Genomic DNA, 23,407 nt, shown 5'->3' with positions numbered 1-23,407 from the left:
AAATCATCAAAGGAAAAAAACCCTGATTTTAAAAACAGGCCCATGTGTTATTTTGGTAAAAATTTAAATTAGTTAAAAATTATATAGACAATCACATAGCTCAGAGTCTAGGTGTTCACATGCCTGAAGTAGGAATATTGACATTATTATATATTCTACTATATTGTATATTGTATGGTTCTTTTTTTTTAATGGGTAATTCTCTCTTCTCATCTAAATTATAAGCTCTTTAAAGCCAGGAATAATATTTGCCATTCACAGCAGGCACATATTCTATTTCTGATAATACTTGTTAAACTCATTTGCTTTGAAGATGACTTGAATTTCCATCAAGCTCTGTGACTCTTTAAGAGGGTTCAGTCTTTCAGCCTTGGTACAAAAGGTAAAGGTCATTTTTAGCTAAAACAGTTACATGAAACTCCAGGGACAACTCTAAGAATCCAGCTCATACATTAAGTCTGGAATGAAGTCATTTCACTAAACAATGATAAACTTAAAGCGAGTCAAATGGCCTTTGTTTAAACACCCTTCAAACTTTTGGCCCATTCAATCTCCTTTTTAGAAAACTTGATCTGAGCCTCTACCCAGACACATAGTTCTATGGTACCAGTTAGTGGAATATGTAGGCTATGAATCAGACTCCACTGTGGAAACTAATCCTTGAGTCACGATCATAATATTCCACTGGCATCCACCCCAGGGACAAGGTATTCATTTAAGAGTGCCACTCTTCCATGCAAAGGGTGAAGCATCAAGAAGCTCCCACTCATCATTATAGTCATCCCTTAAGTATCCTAGTTTGGGTATCTGTTTGCACAAGGCTGTCTGGTCAACCTCATCTATCAGGCTCTACTGTCATCTCTACCCCTTTCCAAAGAGTCCCTTGGCTTCAGTCATTAATTTAATAGACACTGAGTGCCTATTTTGAGTGAAGCACTGTTCCAGGTACTGGGGATAAGTAATGAATAAGACAAAAAGTCCCTGATTCAGGGAATTACATTCCAGTAAGTCAGAGCCCAGAAAAGATTACCCATTTGCTTAAGCCTCTCTCTAGAATTTTTCTGTGATCAATTCTAGAAAATTTACATTTGTTGGCCTGCTTGCCTGCCTATCTATCTCCTCATCTTTCAGTTTTTCCTTGCTAGGCTCCCTTTTTCTCATTGCTTACCTGAAATGTTTAGTATCTCCTCAGGTTCCTTAAAGTCAGACTAAGCCACAAGCAGCCACGAAGACCACAAATACCCAGCTAACAATAAGATTTCTTATGCTGCTCCAGTGGAAAAACAGTTCCTAAGATTTTCATATACTGACCTATGTTTGGGAAGGTATACATACTCTTAAGTAGCATTAATAAATTATACATAAAGGATTTTTTTAACTTTCTCCTTAAAGATCAATCAAAAGGACAGCTCCTAAGTAAGCACTGATTATACAGGGTGTTTCAGTTCATCACATAAGCCAGTGTAAGACTCAAACATTCTTAGCAGTACCCTAACTGGCACTGCTAGAGGGAAGTGTTACTGGAAAGATTGCAAATGTTCGTAAAGAGGAAGATAGAAGATATTGCTTGAAAAAGCCAGAATAGTTAAAAAAAAAAACATTTCAATTGTGTATTTTTCAAATCTCATGCTGAGAAGGGAAAAAGTTAAGTGTAGGCGATAATTAAAAAAAAAAACACCACCACAAACCAGAATTACAGCCATAATGAATTAAAGAGATTTAAGTAGAACTGCATGCCTTATAGACCAATATTTTTAGATTCTTAAATGAAACTAGAATGTAATCCTAGAAAATTTAACAGTCAGAATTCTGTGAGAGTCATACTAAAGTTCTTTCCTGAGACAGGCAGACAACCTTGCCCTTGAATGTCTGTTGGTCCAAACAATCTCTTCTGTATTACATGGTCTCAATCAATAACTAGTCTAAATGCACAAGTAGATTTAAAACTCTTTGTAAATACTTTGGCCCTTTGCAAATTATTATGGCTCTTATGTAAAAGCAGAAGAGGGACTCATTGGATACTTCAACTATGAACTGTATTACTGTTCTCATTAAAAAAAAAAAGGTCTTAAAGTTTTGCTTCCCACAGTATGTTTGAGGAATTAGCAGCACTGATGTGATCTGGGAGCATGTTAGAAATACGGAACCGCCTCAGGCTCCACCTTCAGACCTACTGAACCAAAATCTGCATTTTAAAAAGCTCTCTAGGAGATGTACACACACATGAAAAATTGAAAATCAGCAGTCCAAAAGACACCTTAATAAACCATTCTCCAATTGGAATCCTAAAGCATTAGTAGGTAGCTTACTAACAAACATTTGAGAGAAAAGAGAAAGAAAAAAAAAAAAGGAAGTAGTCCTCCATAACATTTTAGCTATACCATAAAATGTTACACTCAGCTTTTGTAAGAGGGACAAAAGATAAAAATTCTGTTAAGAATGTGTCTGCACTTAATGAACAATTGCATTCAAAGACACTGTCCATTGTACCACCAATATCCTTGATGTAAGTATCTTTTTGCTTGGTAGTATTTTTTCTATTAAGGTAAACCACAAAATGTTTCACAGTGATATGGTTTTGAGAAGGCGTATCTCTCCCCACTCACCTCCACAGATATCCTAGAACCTAACTGGAAACATCATGGTATCTCCTGGTCAAGGTGTTCCTTGTGGTGACCAGCTCATGAATTGGGCTACAAGATACATAAACATGCTAGCTGCTTGCCCTTCCAAGTCCTCGGACCTGCTCAAGTTCCATTTAAGAAGTTTTGTCGGGGGTGGGGAGTGTATAGCTCAGGAGTAGGGCGCGTGCTTAGCATGCACGATGTCCTGGGTTCAATCCCCAGTACCTCCATTTAAAAACTAAAATAAGATAAATAAGTAAGCCTAACTACCTCTCACCTCCCCCAAAAGAGTTTTGTTACATCTCAGTCAGTGAAGGTAACACTACTTTCTGACGGCTGCTCCCATGTTGAGAGCCTCCCCCTATATACCTCACTGAACAGGGACAGATCGGCTCACCTCTTGTTTTGAAAGGCTTTCCTGTATCTCTAAATGCTGGTCTTCACCTGACCACAATCTTTCAGTTTCACACACGGCCAGCGAAGAAAACTGAACCACACACTTGAGCAAGACTCAGGTATTTAGTGGATTTGCTGACAAGATCACTGGATCCCCTTCTCGGCAGTCACTCACTCCTGCTAACCACCCTCCTGACCTCAACACGTTGGCTGGCCACACCCAGGGCCTCTGCCAAGCCCCTTGTGCCCACACAGGCTCCTGCTCCTGGCTTGTCCTAGTCTGTCTTGTTTCCTGTCATCATAACGCAGAGGGACGAGGGGTCTAGGACGGGGAGGTCTCACGACAGGTAGCACACGGTGGGTGGGCTCCCTATCCTGGGAGAAGCTGGAGACAAAAAGATAGAGGTGCCTCTTCTCCAAGTCGTTTCAAGGAACAGGCTTTAAACTCTGACCTGTTTTCTACATGGCAGCTGTATTTTTTGTGTTGTCTGATTTTCGGTGGCCAGGGTGGGGGCGGAGAAGAAAGAGTGATGCTGCTCACAAGGACTACACACACAGGCAGCCTCATGTTTACACTAATTTTTTGTTGCCTTCATTTCAGATTGTTCAGTCTCCATTTCAGTCTTCACTGCCCATACTCACTCATTCTAAAATTCTAAGGTGAAAGAACAGAGAGCTACAAATCTTTCCACCGCCCCTAGATAACAGAATACAATATCCCTGTAGACAGACCATTTGATTTATGCAATTAAATCCACCTAATATCCTGTCTTCTATACAGTAGCCATTAAATATATTCCTTGTCTATACTACCTCATGCCTATTTCATGACACTGAGCAAACAATCTATGCCTGCTGTTTGCTTCCTTACCTTATGCTTTCTGCAATACTGTTCTCCTGAGCGTACTCTTACTAACGTCACCAAGGACCTCTTAGCTGCCACGTCCAGTGGATACATACATTCCACAGCATTGTGTGCTGCCGCCCCTTGCTTGTTCCCTTCCCTTGACTTCCAGGCCTCCACGCTCCCCTGGCCTCTCTGCCCTCCTCTCCACCCCCTCCCAGTGGCTCTTTCTTAGTCTGCTCTTTACCTCCTGTTCCACCACTTCTCCAAAGTTGGTGGCCTCCAGAATTCTGATGTATCACTCCTCCCATTTCACTTTTATGCCTTTTTCAGTTCATCCTTACCTAAGTCTCTGACTATACTCCTCATTCCCCAGCTACATTTCCAGCTCTCACTTTTCTCCTGATCCCCAATCCCGGGCCTCTAACTACCCTACCTGACAGCAGTAGCACCAGGGCAGCTTCTCGGTACAAAAACTTAATGATGTACATTATCTTCTTTACCCTCCCAGTCTGGCCCCTTCTGAATTCCTCATTTTAGTTCAGGACATTGCTATTCACCTAATCATCCAAGCTAAGAAAACTTTGATTCATTTATAATCCATGGTGTCATAAAAAAATTGGCATCTAAAAACAAAAAAATGAGCACGTTACATTCTCAAATAAAGACTTCCAGCGCCGAACTGTTGTCTGTTGGCAGGGGTCACATGGCTTTCTTTCAGCATGAGGTGCTGCACTCAAGGGGACGCCAACCACTTCCAGCACGTCACCCCCAGCCCTTCCCACATCCCTGGACTCCCCATGTTGAGTCACACTGAACTATTTACAGTCTGATTTTTTTCACATCTCTAGCCTTTGCATGTGCAGCTGCTTCTGCCTAGAGCAATGATGCTCAATGGGGGTCAAATTTGCCCCTCGGGGACATATGGCAATGTCTGGAGACATTTTCTGATTGTCACAACTGGGGGAGAAGGGTGTTACGGGCATCCAGTGGGTGGAGGCCAGGGATGCTGCTTAACATACTACAGGGCACAGGACAGCCCCCCCCAAAACAAAAATTATCCCGTCCCAAGTGTCAATAGTGCTGAGAGTGAGAATCTCTGCCCAAAAATATCCTCCTTGATTTCTCTGCCTGGTGAACTCCAACTCCTCCTCTGTGAAGTCTTTCTCTGCCAACCAGGTCCTCTCCTCCAGATAAATATTGTATCTTTCTCACTTCCTCAACCACACCTCTGTTTTAGCACATCACACGTTAGACTGATTTTTTTTTCAGTCTGCCAGTGTGTGTCTACGCTGGAATGGGAGTTCCCCAAGTAAAGACTGTACTTTAGTACATTTTATTCCCATAGCCTGAGCCCGTGGGTGGCAAACAGTAGGCACTCAGATGTCTGCTAGATGAATGAATGAAAGACGCAGCTATAGAGAAACAAAGTATTTCTGAAGCAGATAATTCAGCTCCCTGAACCACTCCGAAAAGAACACTTTAGTTCTTCAATTCTGAGACACGTACATATACAAGCACACACTTCTCACTACGTTTCTAAAACTGGTCATTAACATTGCCGCATCACAATTTTAGAGTCAATATTTATAAACTATACTGATTTTTATAGGAAAGATTAGGTGTTCAAAATAAATTTAACCAAATGTCTCTAAATATTCTGCTAAAATTAACAAAATAGGAGCTGAGAAAATAATGGAACCCTAAAAATACTTAAAACATTTATTTTAGGAAGAAAAACCAAACATTATTAAAATGTATAATTTTGAGATAAGTGTTAAAGGCTTTTGAAATAACTGAGACATAGTTTTTTTTAAAGTTCTACTACACTAGGCTGAAGCAATTTACCTAACCAAGATTAAATAACAGGAAACATGCACAAACTTTCATAATAAAATATAGAAAAAAAATGTAAAGCCAAACTTGCTGATAAAAACAAGATTATACATGAAGAATGGAAGACATATACAAGCACGGGCAAAATGCTAAGGTATTTTAAATAATAGGGTAATGAAGTCTCTGAGCTTCCTAACAGCACAGGAAATTTAAAAAACAATAGATAGGGAAAAACAAAACAATAATAGAGTAAGCTAACTATTACGCAGACTACAGAACTCTGCAGAGTAATTTTCGTAAATGGATAAAAACTGGTTCCTTACCTCCTCTTAGCTCCTTAATCTATTTCTTGATCAAGCTGACAAGATATTACACACAATGTTAAGATATCAAATATCTACTTTCAGATCAAAAGTCATTATAAAGCCCTTACGAAAGTAATATTGTCTCTCAAAAAGAGTATATAAAAATATATGCAAGTTACTGTTATGTTCTGTGCTGGCAAATAAATGGAATAAACCCTGTCATGTGGATTACAAACTCCCATCCTCATTCTAAGCTGTAAACACAGAACACAGCCTTGTTGCAGATATAGGTAAAAGCTCTCACTAGATTTTAAAAATTAGCCCTTAACGAGCTGTTGATTATAGAGAGCTAGAAACTGGATATGATTCTGCTAGAGACTGGTGTCGAAACACAGAAGAAAATCTGTAGCCCTCTCAGGGCTTTAGAAACCAGGGTCCCTGACCAAAGCAGTGATTTAATTTCACGGCTGCTGGGTACAGATAGCTGACATTACTAAATGCTACTCTAATATCAACTTGTTAAATGTGAATCCAGACTCAGCATATCAGAATACGAACCCAGACTAACTGGAGTCATGGGAAATATTTTGGGAGCTGTTTATTTATAAGTGAGTCACAATATACCACTATAATTAGATTAATATATAATTATTGATAAACACAGGATTATTTCTCAAACCCCATTATTGTTGTCACTGCTATGTTTAAAAAGCAACATTATTATTTTCCTCCTAGAACAAGCCCTTGATTTACCACTAATTGATTAGATCAATTTAGATCGAGTATGTGTTAAATTTAATGGTCACTATATTTTTTACAATACTTGTATAGAGACCTTTTAATAAACATTAGAAGGAGGAACAATTTAAAGCTCTTCAGCAAATGACACACTTCTGAACTATTTTATAATCTAATAATCTATCTGAAAAATATAGGATCTGCAGAAAGCCAGGCATTTGGCTGTTATGAAAAAATACTTAAATTTGCTTACCTAAGTTTTAATGAAACCAATAAAAGTGTATTTTTTAGCCACACAAAAGGCATTTAGTCACACATTATTAAAAAACATGAAAAGTACTATTTTTCAAAAGCATCAACAACAAACTATAATATTACCACAAAATCAACTATTTTAAGGATATTTCTATATTTATTTCTAGGTTAATTATTCCTTGAAGGTTAACTATTTCATTAAATGTAAAATAAGTTTACAAGGTACATATGAATTCAATTAGCAAACTATTAATGTATTTCTTCATAGTATCACTTAATTGCTTTCTTTTAGGAAACAAAACAACTATATTAATTATAATTTCCTAAGAGGTGGTTTTTTTAAGAAAGCGTTGTAAGTGGAATTAATAATTCTAAAACATAGATCAGAATTTGAAATGTGATCTTTATTCATCCTCAGTAAAGCAGTTGCTTATAGCAACATCTGGGTATTGGGTAACAATGATTATATTTATCAGATTTTCAGAAGAGAGAAAACAAACTAGCAATTACTTAATATTTTATCTGTCCAGAAGTTTTAAAAAAGATCTTTAATAGTGAAATTAAGTGCTACATAAACACAGATAAACAGAAAAGTTTTTCCCCCCAAACTATTATATTCCCTCATCTAGAATTGGTTTAGTCAGAAACACTTTTTAAATTTCTTGAAATCTGTCTAGATCTTCCAAATTCAGAAATTTTTAGAATCTACTTAAGTTTAAAACACTTAAAATACTTTGGGAAGGTCAAATTACATAAAGAACCGTTTTGGTTAAGATTCACTAGAGTTAAATTACTAATACAATACAGCAAAATTATCAAAATAACAAATTAATAAGGTAACCAGAAAATTATAGAAGATGCCTAGCAGTTGAAACCAAATTCAAAAATATAAAATTTAATATTGTTGAAAGAGGGAATTACATTTTAGAAGGCATTCTTAACTGGGAGCTAAAGAAAAATTGGGTGGAAACAAAATTCCTGTGGTTAAGGGTATATACAAATGCAAATGCCATTTATTTTCCCTCTGCTTTAAACATTCAGCATAATAGTTTTTATCCATGACCTAATACATATATGTATTTTAAAGAAACATTTTCTCTATGCTCACTTACGAAAGATCTTCACATTTTTATGCAGGCTTTTTATTGTTTAATAATTTAAGTAGCTTTCTATATTTTACTATCTTTTTCACAATGCTTAAAGGAGGGGGAGAATACTAAATGAGCATTTTTGAAGTAGGAATAAAATACAGAGTTAGACATTGAAATACTATGCCACTTGAGGGAAAAATCTACCAAGGTAAAATGTTATAAAATAAATTATTATTTAAAGCTTGTTTTATGCTACAGATATGTTTTGTGGCTTAAATCACTTTAGAAAAAAATTTTAATGCATATTTTCTACACTGGTAAAATAACAAATAGAGTGAAAAACTACGGGGACTTCTCAGCTTTACAAATATAAAGTTCATGACTACAAAATACTTGCAAGCTAAGAACAAGAAAATACATAAAACTACCAAGTTATTATACATTTTACCCAAATATTTCATAAAGCTATTCTAGTATAAATTATCATTTCCTGAGACCAAAGGGAACTTACCTTACAAGAATGCTTTAAAGAATTAGATAGTTTATTTGTGAAATCTCTGTTGCTGTCTCTTGATATATGATCAACTTTACCTTCATTTCCAGATGCAAATTTGATGAGTAATTGAGATGGTCCCCCCTTAGAACAGTTGTGCTTAAGGCTGGATAAACAGGAAACATTTGGATAAATTCCTCCCAATGAAATACTTCTTTGTAAAACAGCATGGTTTTTGTTTATCTGTAAATTTGGTCTTTCCAACTGCCCATTGATATTTATTTGATAATCTACATTTTGGGAAGATGGTAAACAAGATGTCCTATGCATAAGCTTAATATACTCTGAATCAGAATTAAGTTTAATTTCTGACATCTCTGGTTTACAATCACCATTTGCTGTTTCACAGTCTAATGTAGTTGCTTTTTGTTGGGTGAAATGCACTGAAACACAAGAGTATCCTTCAGATGGCTTTTCACAGACAGTCTGATTTGGACTATTATTTGCAATTACAATTTTCTTTTGTAATGAGCCCTTCCTGTGAAGTGGTCGTATGTCTCTTACTTCTCCGGGAGTACAGACCGTTTTAGATAACCGAAGTCCATTGACAGCTGTTGAAAGAAATCCCTTAGCACCAGTGCCATCTTCACTGTGGGCAATTTCACTAGGAGAAATAATAAACTGGTGGGAGGTTTGATAGGATCCTTTGCTTGGAAGAGTACCTGTAGTTGTTGGAGAAGCTGGTGGGGTATTTGAAGGACTCCTAGGAAAAATGACTAAGGATGAACAACGTTTCAGTGGAATCTTCGAGTTCCTGCTCATTGGCAATTTCATGATCTCTAGTCCATGATCCAAGTCATCCTGGACAAAGGGAACTGTACTTGTACTTCTTGAAAAAATTTCACATGGCGTAGTATTCCTGTTTGGCACACTTCTATTAGAGGTGCTGTCAGAAGATAAATTTCCACCAAAGAAGGTATCATCGGTTGGTGGAAAAGTATAACCACTGCTGTCACTGATGATACTGTTGGTGTATGAACCGCCACTGGTGACACTTGTGCATGACCCATAATCACTACCGTTGCTGCTGTAAGACCCATTCTCACTGGCTGGAAAGTTGCTAAGGCTACCACTGCAAACAGCAGAACTGCTTAATAGGTTACCATCATCCACAGCATTCAGCTCATTATCAACCACAGCACTGCCATCCTTCAAGACACAAGTAAATGAAGCATCGTCTCCATCAGCTAAGACATTGCTAGACTGAAGACATCCACTGTACCTTGTTGGTTGGAGTGAAATCTGCAGACAGCTGCTCTTTTTATGAACATTTTCAGGTGAAGGAACAGATGATCTTTCCTGAGACTTAACGTTTTCCTTTCCTAACGGAGCTAGTGCAGTCTGTCTGGGAGTCAGCTTCATCTGAACCACGTTAGACGCTGAAATCCGTGTTGGTCTGGTGAAGCCCAAGTGAACATGGCTATCCAGATCATCTCCGGAGGTTTCTGACAAAGGGTAAGTATTGCTTCTTCTGGCTGCAAAGTGCAATCGTAAGCTTTGTGCCATTTGTTCTCATTTCCAAACATGTTAAGGGCTGAAAGTCATAACAAAGATCTCTGTCGGTAGACAGGCTAGAAGCAGCTGCACTGCATCGAAAGAAAAAATCATTTGTGGTGCCTGAAAGAGCTCTTAAGTAGTAGTCTTTATCCTAAGTAAAACCTTAGAGACCAGATATCATAGAAAGAAAAAGACGGCCCATTCCTGAGACTGACGTTTCCAAAATGTCTTGAATTGCTTGTAGTCAAAATGCCTTCACTTACAAAGCACTTGATTTCCAGCGACCTTTAAGCTGAGCTCAGCCGCAGCACACTGCCTCAAACACTGCCAACCTTGTTTCAATTATACCTTCTCCAATTTGCATGAATGAGTAACACAAGAACAACAATCTTCTAGCATTTCAAGTCGAAACAGTATTTTTTTCACTCCAGCTCTACTAAATGAACATTTAACTCTGTGAATCACGGTGCGTAGACTTTCTCCAGCAGCGTTTGACCACTAATATTTTTACCCATAGGGATAGAATTACAGGAAGTTGGTAGGAATGAAACTCCATGTAATTGAGTATCAAATCAAGGATTGAATTTCCAAATAGTGGCCATACTAGGAATTTAGTCAACTTCGTAAATGTAGAAAGGAATACAGACTGTTAAATTTTTTCAAATGAGTAAGTTCAAAAAGTTGTATAAATTTGGAAATACCAAAACATCAGGGTAAATTAAAATCTCAGCGTTCAATCAAACAGATAAATATTTCAGCTTCCAAAACACTACGTACTTATAAAAAGTGAAAGCTTAAGGATCGAAATACAAAATTAGCCTAGTAATACTACTGCAAAAATTGAGCATACGACTGAGGAAAAAAAAAAGTTTAAGAGAAGCTGTCACCAAGCATTTTCTCCTGTAATTTTAAGGCCTTCCCAGCCAAGCAGTACAGTCTTTAAATGATGCCATTTATATTTTGACTATTAAAACTCTGCCAAGAAATAGCCTAAGCAAACATTCCATTAAAAATATATGCAGATTAGACAGAAAAACTATACCCCAAGATAGTCTGAGCACACAAGACATTTTATTCCACTGTCTCTGCAATTCATTCACTTAAGAGAGTGTTGTGGTAAGTAAAGAAGTCGAAAAAGGATTTAACACATCAAATAAACATATCTCAATGCCAATTCTGTTCTGAAAAACTCTTAAGAGCTCTTTGCTGGCCCCTACTGGCGCACTGAAACAATTCATTTAGCTGTTTGATATCTATAAAGTACAAACCATGCTGCGTATTTCTTTATGTAAACAGAGTACATACTTGTTTACATTTTTGAGTGCTAGCACTGCCCTAGAGGTGGAATTACTTACTACTGCTGATAAAGCTCCCGCAGGAGAGAACAACAGACTGTTTGTCCTTTTAGAGCTTATGATTTTGTATATATATATATTTTTTTTTCTGCTTTGTATTTATTTAACCTTTACTTTATTTTCAGTTTACTGGGTAATAAAAGTTTAATATTTTAATTTCTCCCCTAAATGTCATAGACCGAGGTTGGTATTCTACTTGAAAGAAACAAATTTATTTTTAAATAATACTCCAGGGTATATTTAAACCCCTTACCTGAATTTTACAGCTGGAACTCCAGTAATAAATATATACTGGCTCATTCATAGGAAAGTAAAAAGTAAAAGAGTTCCGTTGTTTACACCACATGGTTCTACACCCAACTTGTATTTTTCTAAGTAAGTTTTTTTCCTAAGTAAAAGCAAATATGTAAAACATATACTTGCACTTTGTTTCAAAGAGAAAACTCCTTAAGATAGATCTGTTCTCAATCACAATTTTCTAAACAGTGTTTTTAATCAAGTAAGACATGACGAAACAGAAATATGGAATTTATTAAATTTTATTTCTGACTAGAGTGAGATAGTACTATATTTCAGGATGTATAAAGTTAAAAACCTAGCAATAAAATTATCATGCTATTTTGGCTTTATATAATCTGTCTCCTTTTTGATTTTATAGATTTCAGTATGTATTCCCTATAATCTTCCTTCTTTGCAGAAGGAAGAGTCCTAAACTTTTCACTCTGCCTTCAAATAACTTCAGCTTTCCTTTTTGAATTAAGTTAGGGATCTGATGACTCAGAAAGTGGATCACTTCTACCAAGCTAATCAATGAGATCTAACTGCTCGTGCCTGTGGCCTAAAACTTCCATTTAACAAGCACATCTCCTTTGGCTGTTAATAGAAATAATGAAGCAGATAAATGTTTTCTCTTTGGTAACCTTCACCATAAGCATCAGTTTCATGTCCCCTAACTAGATTTTAAGCTTCCAGAGAGCGAGGACCACATATTTCTTCTGATGCTCCTGAGCTCATGCTGGGCAGAGTAAGCACTTAGTAACACCAGAGAGGAGGCTGGATGGATGGTGGACGGATCCCGCTAGTACTTCTGAAGAAATACCAAAAAGTACTACAGCTGGACAAGAAGGAATGATGCTTGAAGAATCAGCAAAGAGGGCTTCAGTGAAGAAGAAGAAAGCTAAGAGAATCAAATGCACTTCCTAGCACTCTAGTTTGAGTTTAGGTTCTAGTGAGGCTGACTGGTTTGCTCTACTAGCTGTGGTCTGGGACGGCACAGGACTTGTCCCACTATACAGCAGTTATGGGCAGAACCTGGGGAACCTGGGGGGAAATGCAGCCCCTGAGCCAAACAGAGGCCAAAAGAGGAGCATCAACCCTAACCTCAAGGGGAGAAGGGCTGCAGAGGGGTGGCAGGCCTCAACTCGGAGGAATCTAGGCAAATCCTATAGGATTTCATATTCTGGAATGAAACAGATAATGTCTTAGGATTAGATTGAAGCTCGGGGCCCCACATCCTGAGATATTTGGTTATTGATTATCTACACAGAAAACAATGGGATTACTTACATGCTATGGGTAGGCTCTGGAAAACCCTCATCATTGACTAGAACTTTAACGGCCAATATCCACTGTGATGGTTAATTGCATGTGTGGACTTGGCTAAGCTATTTTGCCCAGTTATTAGGTCAAACACCCATTGAGATGTTGCTAGAAGCTATTTTTAGACGTGACTAATATTTAAATCAGTGGATTCTTGAGTAAAGCAAAATGCTCTCCATAGTGTGGTGGGCCTCACCCAATCAGTTAAAAGCCCTAAGAGCCACGACAGGTTGCCTGAAGCAGCAACTCGGCCTCAAGACTGTAACACAGAAACCCTGCCCGAGTTTCCAGCTTGCTGCCCTGCCTTGCAGATTTCAGCTGCATTAACCTGAATCTTACCTGAATCTTCAACCTCCAGCATTGCCTCACAGATTTCAGACATGCCGGCTTCCACTATCACATAAACCAGTTCCTTAAAATTCCTTAAAATAAATCAATCTCTCTCTTTCTTTCCCTCCTTCTTTCATTCTGTGTGTGTGCTTGTGTGTGTATCAATGAAAGATGTTCAGAGTGCTTTGATAGCCACTGTCTCATTTCATGTTCACAATACATTTATTGATAGATAGGGCCAATACTGTTATTCCCATTTTTTAAACATGAGAAAATATTTTCAGAAGGATTAAATAACCTGTCTTGGGTTACAAGCTCACACGCCAAATCACCAGAAGGACTATGACAGGTCTTCTGATTTGGTATGGAATCTATAACATTCTCATCAATGCATTGTTTTCTTTTTGCTTTCTTTATATATTATGTTTATAAGTCTAGAAATATCCCACTGTTAGTATCAGAAGCAACTCTTTTTTTCTTTCGACATATCACGATGCTCTGTATAGTGCTTTACACATTGTAAACACTCAAAGCATGTTCATGCACCGATCAGAGTATGACAAACATCAATTTTGGCAAGTGAAGAGATACACTACACCAAGGTTTCCCACAAAAAAGACTTGACAACTACAAGCAGGGTGTAGAGCACCAACATGAGCTGTCCCTCCTTGTGGACAATATGCCAGTAACTCGAATAAAATAGTTCACCAGTGATGTACCCAAAATCAGGGAGAAATTCACTTCAGTGGAAAAATAACACAGTAATACCATGACCCAACAATTCAACCCCAAATACCAATCTCGGAGATACACTCATATATCAGGAAACATAGCAAGAATGTCTATCAATTGGTAATAGCTCAACACTGGACACAACACTAACACCTACTAAGGAGGATAAATACATACATTACAGTATTTTAGCATTTGTAGACGAAGGGAAAACTACGCATCTGTGAAAATGAGTTATTAAGGATCAATGTCACAAACATAACACCAAGCAAAAAAGCATGTCACAGAGGAAAGTATACAAAGCACTGCTATTTTAATAAATTCAGAAATATGAAAAGGAAACTACTGTTTTTAGACGTACATATGTACCTGATAAAAATATTTCAATCAGCAAAGAAATGATAAACACAAAATTCAGGACAGTGGCTACTACTGGTGGGGGAAGAAAATAAGATTGGGGAGGGGTATGAGGGGTTCTGAAGATTTTGGTAATGTTTGAGTTCTTGAGTCATAAGTGTACAGATATGTGTCTTATTATTTATAACAAAGATTCATGTTATATGTACTTTTTTGTATGTATATTTCATGACTGAAAAAACACCAACACTAAGTTTCATCTGGTCTTATCTAGAAGGAAAACAGATCTGGAGAGACAGGGGAAAAATAGAAACCGTTCCCTATTCTATTTAAAAAAAAAAAAAGCAAAAATACAAACAGAAAACCAAGTGCTCCGCAACTAACTAAATCTGATAACCGAATCATCAACAGCCATCACTCAGCTTACAAACTGAGACTGCCAGGTAGTGATGGCGTCGCCCTCGGCAGCAAAACAGCACCGTTGCTTATTATGATGCTAACGAACAGATTTCATTGCAACATCTTCTGTTACTAGTATAGCTTTCACTTCTTGAGGAGGAAAAAAAAACGTGTTATGTACTCCAACACTAAAAATAGATACTTAAAAAAAAATCCAGTTTCTTTGTTAGCTACAAAACAAATAAGACTGTTTAATTTCTTTTTTGGTGTTTCTGTTTAATAAATGCTTCTGATGTGCTTTGAATATGTAAGACTGTTTTTGTACCTTCATACTCAAATCTTACAGGTTTAAAATATAAAGTATGATGCTGAAAAGGAGATTTGAAATAAGGTTCCAAAGAGACAAATTAGGAAAAGGATAGGATTTCAAGATAGTTTAGTGGGGAAAGTGGTGGGGGCGGGGGTGGGGGACAGGAGGGATAAAATAGGAATTTGGGATTAACAGATACATACCACTATACATAAAATAGATAAACATCAAGTATTTATTGTATATAACCTTTAATGGAAAAAATATGAAAACAAATATATGTATGTATGTGCATGACTAGGACATTGTGCTGTACACCAGAGATTGACACATTGTAATTGACTGTACTGCAATTAAAAAAAAAGAATTTATTGTATAGCACAGGGAACTATATTCAGTATCTTGTAAAAACCTAAAATGGAAAAGAATCTGAAAAAAATATATATATATAACTGAATCACTTAGCTGTACACCTAAAACTAACACAATATGTAAATCAATGATACTTGATTTTAAAAAAGGTAGTCTTTAGGAAATCAGGAATCAGAACTATCCTTTCATAAAAATAAAATCAAATTTAACTTTGCTTTTTCTCCCTCTAAGGGCTGACAATCCCTTAGAGGACTTTATGTCATCGGTGTAGAGAGGACAGCTTTCCTCTGTAGATGAGTGGGGATGAGGGGGTAGATGGCATGTTGTAACTGGATACAGGTAACCCCAAGAAATCCACTGGAGTGAGGGGGGGGCGGCTCCCTGAGCCTGGACTACCGACCAGGGTACAAGCATGGACATGAGGAAGGCAAGACAGAGACACAGGCTTTCCTGCCCTCTCCTCTCACAAGCCTTGAGGAAGACTGTGTAATCTGTTGAGAACTGACAATCAGGAGAGGTGCTGGGAGGAGAAGGGTAGAGAGCAGCACCAGGGAAGAGGGGAAAAGACTGTATCTATCCACCATTTCATCCAGAGTTCTCCATAACCAGCCCCAGAGCACCCCTCACCTCACAGGTGCCCAGCCCACTTTTCCTTCCTGCTCTACTGAACTACACACCCTTGCTTCGCAATTCACACTCATACAATGTTAACTTACCAATCGATTTTCATCAAACACTTCAAAAAGAAGTCGGTGCTCCTGCGGGTGGACCTAAGTAAGGAAAACACAACCTTTCTTTAAAAACAAGTGAATATCAGAACTATATTCAATATCTTATAAAATTACCTGTAATGGCGAAGAATCTGAAAAAGTACATATATATATACACACATATACACAACTGAATCACTTTGCTGAATATCACAAACGAATCCATCATTGTAAATCAACTGTACTTTAGTAAAAATTAAAAGAAAACAAACAACAAAAAAGAAGTGAACATCAACCCACAGACACTGAGAAATAAATGCTTGAAAATGCTCCCATTTCCTAATTCCTGTTATTTACAATGTATTTTACATCACACGAAATACTTAATACAAAAGCGCAGGCCAGTCACGTGTCACCCATTTCCTAATAGTTTTACTATAACAACAAATTGGTTGCTTATTTTTCCATTTTTTCTAAAATAGAATAAAAGAAAGTAAGATAAATTTTCAAGAAATTAAGTATCTGCAAGCACTTAAAATATAGATTAGATTTTAACTTATTATCAATTTTATGTACTCACTTTTTACTTATCAGGTTAGAACTACCCAAAGCGGATGTTGATTTTATGGAAACTAGTGTTCTGAATCCTTTCAGTACTGACTTGATAAAACCATTTGTCGTTCTATATAAAGTACACAAGCAGTCATAAAGTATACACTGAGTTTTCACTTACTGTTTATGTCTTACAGCAAGAGTAAAACTTAACATGTTGTTTTTCAAAGCCAATGCTTTAATTTTTGCTGAAATGTTTCAACATCAAGTTAAATATCTACTAAATATCAAACACAAAGGAAGTCTTTAATAATTTTTTATACCAGAAGTTCAGATGATGTATAAAATATTCTCACATTTAAGTTGATACTTTCCCTATGATAAATATACTACATTAAACACTGAGATATCTCAAAACTTTGGTTTACCTGTCAAAAATATTGATAGCCTTCAGATAAACGTCCTCTATGTGTGACAAAGATATTTAGATACTTAACCCAATGTCCACTCTCCCTGATGTCCTTCTGAGGACATAATTCTAATTTTACCTGCAGCAATGGGCCTGGGGTCCACTGTACAACTCTGCGGGGGGTGGGCTTTTTTTAAAATGAAGTATTATATAAGTTCAGTAAAGTATAAAGTTTACTAACATTAAATATACAGCTTGATGATTTTTCATACATGTATACTGTGGTATCATCACCCAGATCAAAATCTGGAACACTCCATTCTATTTTATGTACTGTTTTCTATGTGAACAGTGCCCTCTGGACTTGTTCAACATTGAGACTCTCAATACAACTCCCTAAAGGGGTTCCCTCGCACCTAGGGGCGACCAGAGAGGAAACCTACTGGCAGTCGTCGGATGCGACTACTGGGAGAGCTCTTGAAATGCAGCTGACACAGCTGGGAGGGGTGTCCCTTTTGTCCTCTGCATTTCTTTTTCCTGCGTGGAACTTGGTCAGGACAGCTGGCACCGCTCCAGTCACATGGTGACCAGGGAGCAACCATGAGGATGGAAGCCCCACTCAAGGGCTAGACGCCGTGGGGCTAGCAGAAGAGTGTAAGACAACAATCTGCTCTAAGAAGATGTCGAGGGAGTTTTGGGGAGGAGACGACACTTGAGCTAAGACTTGAAAGGTGGGAAGAATTTGAGTAAGAAGGTATAGAGGGCATTCACAGCAAGACATCACAGGAGCAAAGGCACGGGGGGCAGAATGAGCATGAGCTAAGAAGATTAGGCTGGTAAGAACATTTTTGTATTAGAAAATGGTAAAAAAAAAATTCCGTTAGTTAGGGTAGAGCCAGGCTGAGGGCACTGGTATCCAGAAAACGAATTAAGACTTGACTGGTAGGGAAGAAAATAAAGCTTTTAAAGGAAAAAAATAATAAGACATAGCTCCTATGTCATATTATTTTGTCAGTGATACACAAGATGAACTGGACTAGAGAAAGCGCCTGGAGTCCACAGGGACTGTGGCCCTAGTAACTCAGGCATGAAGCGATGAGAGATACTTAGGAAACAAAAGAAAACACTTTTTAAAGCGGTAAGGAGTATCCTTACAGACATCTGGGAAAGTCTTGCAACCATAAAGCAAAAACAGGACACTATAAAAAAAAAAGACAACTGGAGAACAAAGCAGTGGCATTGCTACTAAAAATGGCAGTTGAATTCAAATAAAAGCAATTTAAGGTAAATTTTTAAAAATCTTCCAAAATGTAGAACAAAAAGCTAAGCTGAAGAAAAATATGAGAGAACATAAAAAGAGGGTTTTCTGAACAGATTCAGTGAAAGAATTAAGCCCTAATGCCCTAAAACAGAGGGTGAGTAAGCTACAGCTTATGGGCCAAATCCAGCCAGGCACCTGCTTACTTAAATAGCACAAAAGAGTATTTTTTTTCCATTTTAAAATGGTTACATTTTAAACAGATATCTAAGTATCCACATCATAGCCTCAATTTTTGCCCCCGGCCTGTGACACCTACAATATTTACTACCTAGACCTTTATAAACATTTTTGCTGACTCCTGTCCTAAGACATTTACTGTATGTTATCTATTGATTTATCTCCTATATATCCAGGACAGCAACTGCATGAGACTGTCCTTGGACTATGTGAGGAAAATGTCACTCTAATCAACTTCTGGGTTCTGCGGTTCACCTGAGGAATTCTGACTGAGAAAGAGAGCAATCAGCCTCAGCAACCCTGCACCTGGCTGGGCTCCTCGAACGATGACATGGAGGGAAGGAAATCATTAAAGAAATTATTCACACAAAAATTTTCATAGCTGATGGGAACCAGTGGCCGTCTACTGGCCATACGTAAATTGGCTGTCTACTTATCTGTCATATGTGGAACTCAGTTTGGGACGTGGATGTGTGAGCTAGTCCACAGAATGGGAATAATGACCAGAATGACAAACAGGAGCAGTTAAACCGTGGTTCCTTCTGGGAAGCGGGGAAGCAGGGGAGAACATGGAGCCCCAGAGTCTGCTGCTTTCCATTACAAGTCCCTTTATCCGATCTCATTTTCAAGCTACGTGTGAATTCTTTGATGAGATGATTTTTTTAAATTTATTAAAAATAGGAGTAAAGCTATGGTCACAAAACCCTGAGTTTACAGGGTCATATTTATAGGAAAGATGAAAGCAGAAGAAACAAAAATAAAAATTCTGGCAATAAGCTTTTTGAAAAGTATGTTAAGTCCATAAATGCATAAAAGAGTAGAGAAAACACAACTTGCCAGCAGGGTAACCAAGTTTTCAAAGAAGGACAAAGGTACTGATAAATGTCAATTTATTCTATGGTGTTCGTAAAGAACCTGAAGAAATGTTCCTGGAAATTCTGCTGGTGCCTGCAGGAAAAAAAACAGTTCAGGCACCCTAAAAATTTAGTTTTACTGAGATATAATGTACATACCATGTAAATGACCCATTGAAAATGTACAATTCAATGGTTTTTAGTGCATTCACAGAATGTGCAACCACCATCACAATTTTAGAACATTTTCATCACCGCAAAAAGTAACCCCAGGCCCTTTAGCAGTCCCTCCTAATCTCACCTCAACTGCCTCAATCTCAGGCAACATCTAATCTATTTTTTGTCTCTATACATTTGCCTATTGCATTTAACATAAGTGGAATCTTACAGTATGTGGCTTTTTGTAACTGGCTTCTTTTACTTTGCATAATGTTTTTGAGGTTCACCCATGTTGTAGCACGTGTCAGTACTTCATGTCTTTTTTAACTTTTTTTTCCTTGGGGGGGGGAGGTAGTTAGGTTTATTTATTTTAATTATTGATTTTTTATGGAGGTATGGGGATTGAACCCAGGACCTCGTGCATGCTAAGCACACGCTCTACCACTTGAGCTATGTCCTCCTCACATTTCTTTTTATAACTGAATAATATCCCATTGTATGTATATACCCTCTTCTGTTTATCCATCCATTTGTTGATGGCCATATGGATTGTTTCTACTTTTTGACTATAACGAATAATGATGCTATGAACATTCCTGTACAAGTTTTTGTGTGGACATATGTGTTAAGTAGATTTTAAAATAAAACCTGCATTAAAAAAATAAATGAACCAGATAAGTATTTTCACAAGCATAAAGCATTATATAAATAAAAAATATCTTGGCATTTTATTTACATGTTTTATGTCTTTCTACATTGTTTCTCTACACAGTTAGTTATTTCTAATCAACAAATATAAATTACAGATACACAGCCATGGAAGAAAAACCCAAACAGTAAAAAAGATATACAGTACAGTGAATCATAAATCTCTCACCCTTTTCCCACCCTCAGGGAGAACAGAGTGAACAGTTTCTTAGGTCCTTCCAGAAGTGTTTTCTGCAAATACCAGCAAACAAGAGAGCTGTTCTGTTTTTACATAAATAGGTGCATCATATACACAGTGTTCTATACCTTTGTTCCTTTATTTAATGTTTTGACACTAACATCCTATCAATACACATATGTCTGTCTCTTTTTAAACAGCTGATGAGGATTTTATTACGTAGCTAAACCATAAGTTACTTAGTGCTTTGCTAATGGGGCATCCCATCCTTTCCCCTAGCTAACAGAATTCTGACTTTATTCAAATATTGGATGGTGATGTGTGTCAGGCTTACAGGCAGCTGCTCACCACTCCCGGGATTGACTTCTGACTCATCTAAGCCTCCGGGTAATTCTATTCTTCTTACCAATCACTAGGTTATAAATACACACACAACACAATTCTGGCCCAAGAGATATGAAAAAAGGTCTCCCGGGAAACTTTTGGAAAAGGGTTCTTCACTTTTTGAAAGAGACATGTAGGAGAAACTCCCCCTTTTCTACCTCATCATGGGAGGCTATGTCATCTGGAACTGCTGCAAGCTTCTCGTGACCGTGGAGAGAAAGCCCAGAGAATCCCCGAGAGGCTGGGTTCAACACGACTGTTCAGCTGCTGCAGTCACCCCCTTTCTGCTATGATGCTTGTGAGGAGAGATAATCAATGTGCCTATTGTTCAAGCCAGCTTTAGTTGTCACTTTAAGTCTTGAAGCTGAAAGCATCCTCAATGATACACTTCAGAATGGCCTTCCCTAAGTACCTCACACCCCACAAATTCTCTTACATCCCCTCAGATTCACTCCTTAGCACCCAGTGTTTTCCCCTTCACAAGGCTCAGCACACTGGCAATTACTCTGAGAGACTAGTTCATAGGGGCCCACAGTAGACAGTAAGCTTCACTGAGGGTAGGGACGATGGCCTCACAGTCACAAGCATTAGCTAACCATTCTACACATTTTTAGGGGTACCATACTTTATCAAGTAACTTAAGCCACAGTTGATGGGTAGGGTGACATCTTTTCCACTGGTGCCATAGTGGCCTAGGGTGAGACCAACAACCCTCTTTTAATTCTTTTTTTTTTAATGGAGGTACCAGGGATTGAACCTAGGACCTCGTGCATGCTAAGCATGTGCTCTACCACTGAGCCATATCACCCTCCCTGCCCTGCCCACTCCAACAAGAAGCATTAGTTAAGTGACTGGGGAATAAGTAGAGAAAAATACCACACCAATTTTTTGTATGTGTAAGGAGGTGGGGAAGTATACATACATGAATAAAAACACTTAGGAAAAAATACCAGAAAATCACACAATCAGTGATGGTTTAATGGAGATTAAATTATGGCTGATTTTTATTTCTCTTTATAAAAGTATCCATGGTGTACAAGTTATGTTGTTTCTGTAACATAACACTAATACATATGTGAACATATATAAGCATTATGGAAATAAAACATGATGAGTATGAATACTCAAGATACAAAAGGAGCACCATGGGCATACAGGGAATGGAGTGGGCGATCTTTTCCAGATGCTCATACACGATGCTGATTCTCAGAGCATATAACGTGTATTTCACACCTAATGTGTCGAACTTTTCCCCTCCTGTTAACTTGCCTCCCTTGGTCTCATGTGAGCAACCTTGAGCGTAAATTTTACTATCGTGTGCTATTGAGCATGAACTTCAATTTGGAGTCTTCCCTGTTTGTTAATCCACCAATAATAGTTCTCCCCCAAAAACTTTCTTTGAACCTCATGTTTTCTCAATGAGATAAAGGTTCCCTTCAACTCCTGGCCACAATTTCCATTTGGCTGAATGCCCAATACCCAAGTTTTTACTGTAATATCTCAACAGACATTTTTATGTGAATACATTCAATTGAAAACATTTTGTGCTACGTATAAATAATGATAAAAATGACAAAGAAGAAAACAGGAGCCCACATATAATTATGTCCTTTGTATAGCAAGTACTAAATCACCTTGTGTTTCCAGTTCTATATCCAGCTGTGATGAACTAGCATTGATTCACACAAATTTATCTAGCTACCGTTGCAATAAATTTGCAAATTTCTGATTGCAGTCTATGATCCCAGAATAAAGTAATACTGTCTAGAACATTTGGTAATAGTGAAGCTATGGAAAAAGAAACAATGAATAAAAGGCAGTAGCATTCTGAGCCTGGTTTATCATTTACAAATGACCTTCTTTCTCATTTTTGTGGTAACAGCTCCAATTCAAGAGCAGTACTGACTTTCAAATATCCTTTCTAATAGGAAATTAAGATCATAAAAATAATGGGAAGGTTTTTTATTACAATTTTAAATTGAAAATTTTTTACAATTTCAATTGCAATTTTAATTCATCTAACAGATATCCACATTATCTCTTTCTACCCATATTTTGATGTTCCTTTCATTACTGATACTGGCCATTTGAGTTTTCTCTCTCTTATTTGGGTTAGCTGTGGTACATCCATTTTATTAATCTTGTCAAAGAACCACCTTTAGTTTCATTTGTTTTCTCTACTTTTCATTCATTTTCTATTTTACTGATTTCTATACTCCTTCCCTCTACTTTTTTTATTTTTTGCTTAAGGTAGAAACAGATAATTGATTTTAAGTACTTTTTCTTTTGTACATAAGCATTTAAAGATGTAAATTTCTCTCCAAGCAATGAATTAACTCACCCCATATTCTGATGTGTTACA

At 37.4% G+C, this 23,407-nt stretch overlaps 1 protein-coding gene across 2 annotated transcripts in view; it reads right to left on the bottom strand.

Moving 5' to 3' along the window:
- NEDD4 (NEDD4 E3 ubiquitin protein ligase) overlaps positions 1–23,407 on the bottom strand; it is a 113,225-nt gene that overhangs the window by 59,507 nt on the left and 30,311 nt on the right. The window contains exon 5 of one of the 2 annotated variants that reach the window (XM_032481127.1): positions 16,310–16,363. In XM_032481127.1, the coding sequence (XP_032337018.1) occupies positions 16,310–16,363 (54 nt within the window). Of the gene's footprint in view, positions 1–8,600; positions 10,434–16,309; positions 16,364–23,407 lie in introns of those variants that run through there. The other variant, XM_006179886.3, reaches the window with a different exon arrangement.

This window comes from Camelus ferus, chromosome 6 (genome assembly GCF_009834535.1).
Source record: "Camelus ferus isolate YT-003-E chromosome 6, BCGSAC_Cfer_1.0, whole genome shotgun sequence".
NCBI classification, from domain to species: Eukaryota; Metazoa; Chordata; class Mammalia; order Artiodactyla; family Camelidae; genus Camelus; species Camelus ferus.
Note: the sequence above shows the minus strand (reverse complement) of the source record. Positions and strands in the feature narration are given on the sequence as shown.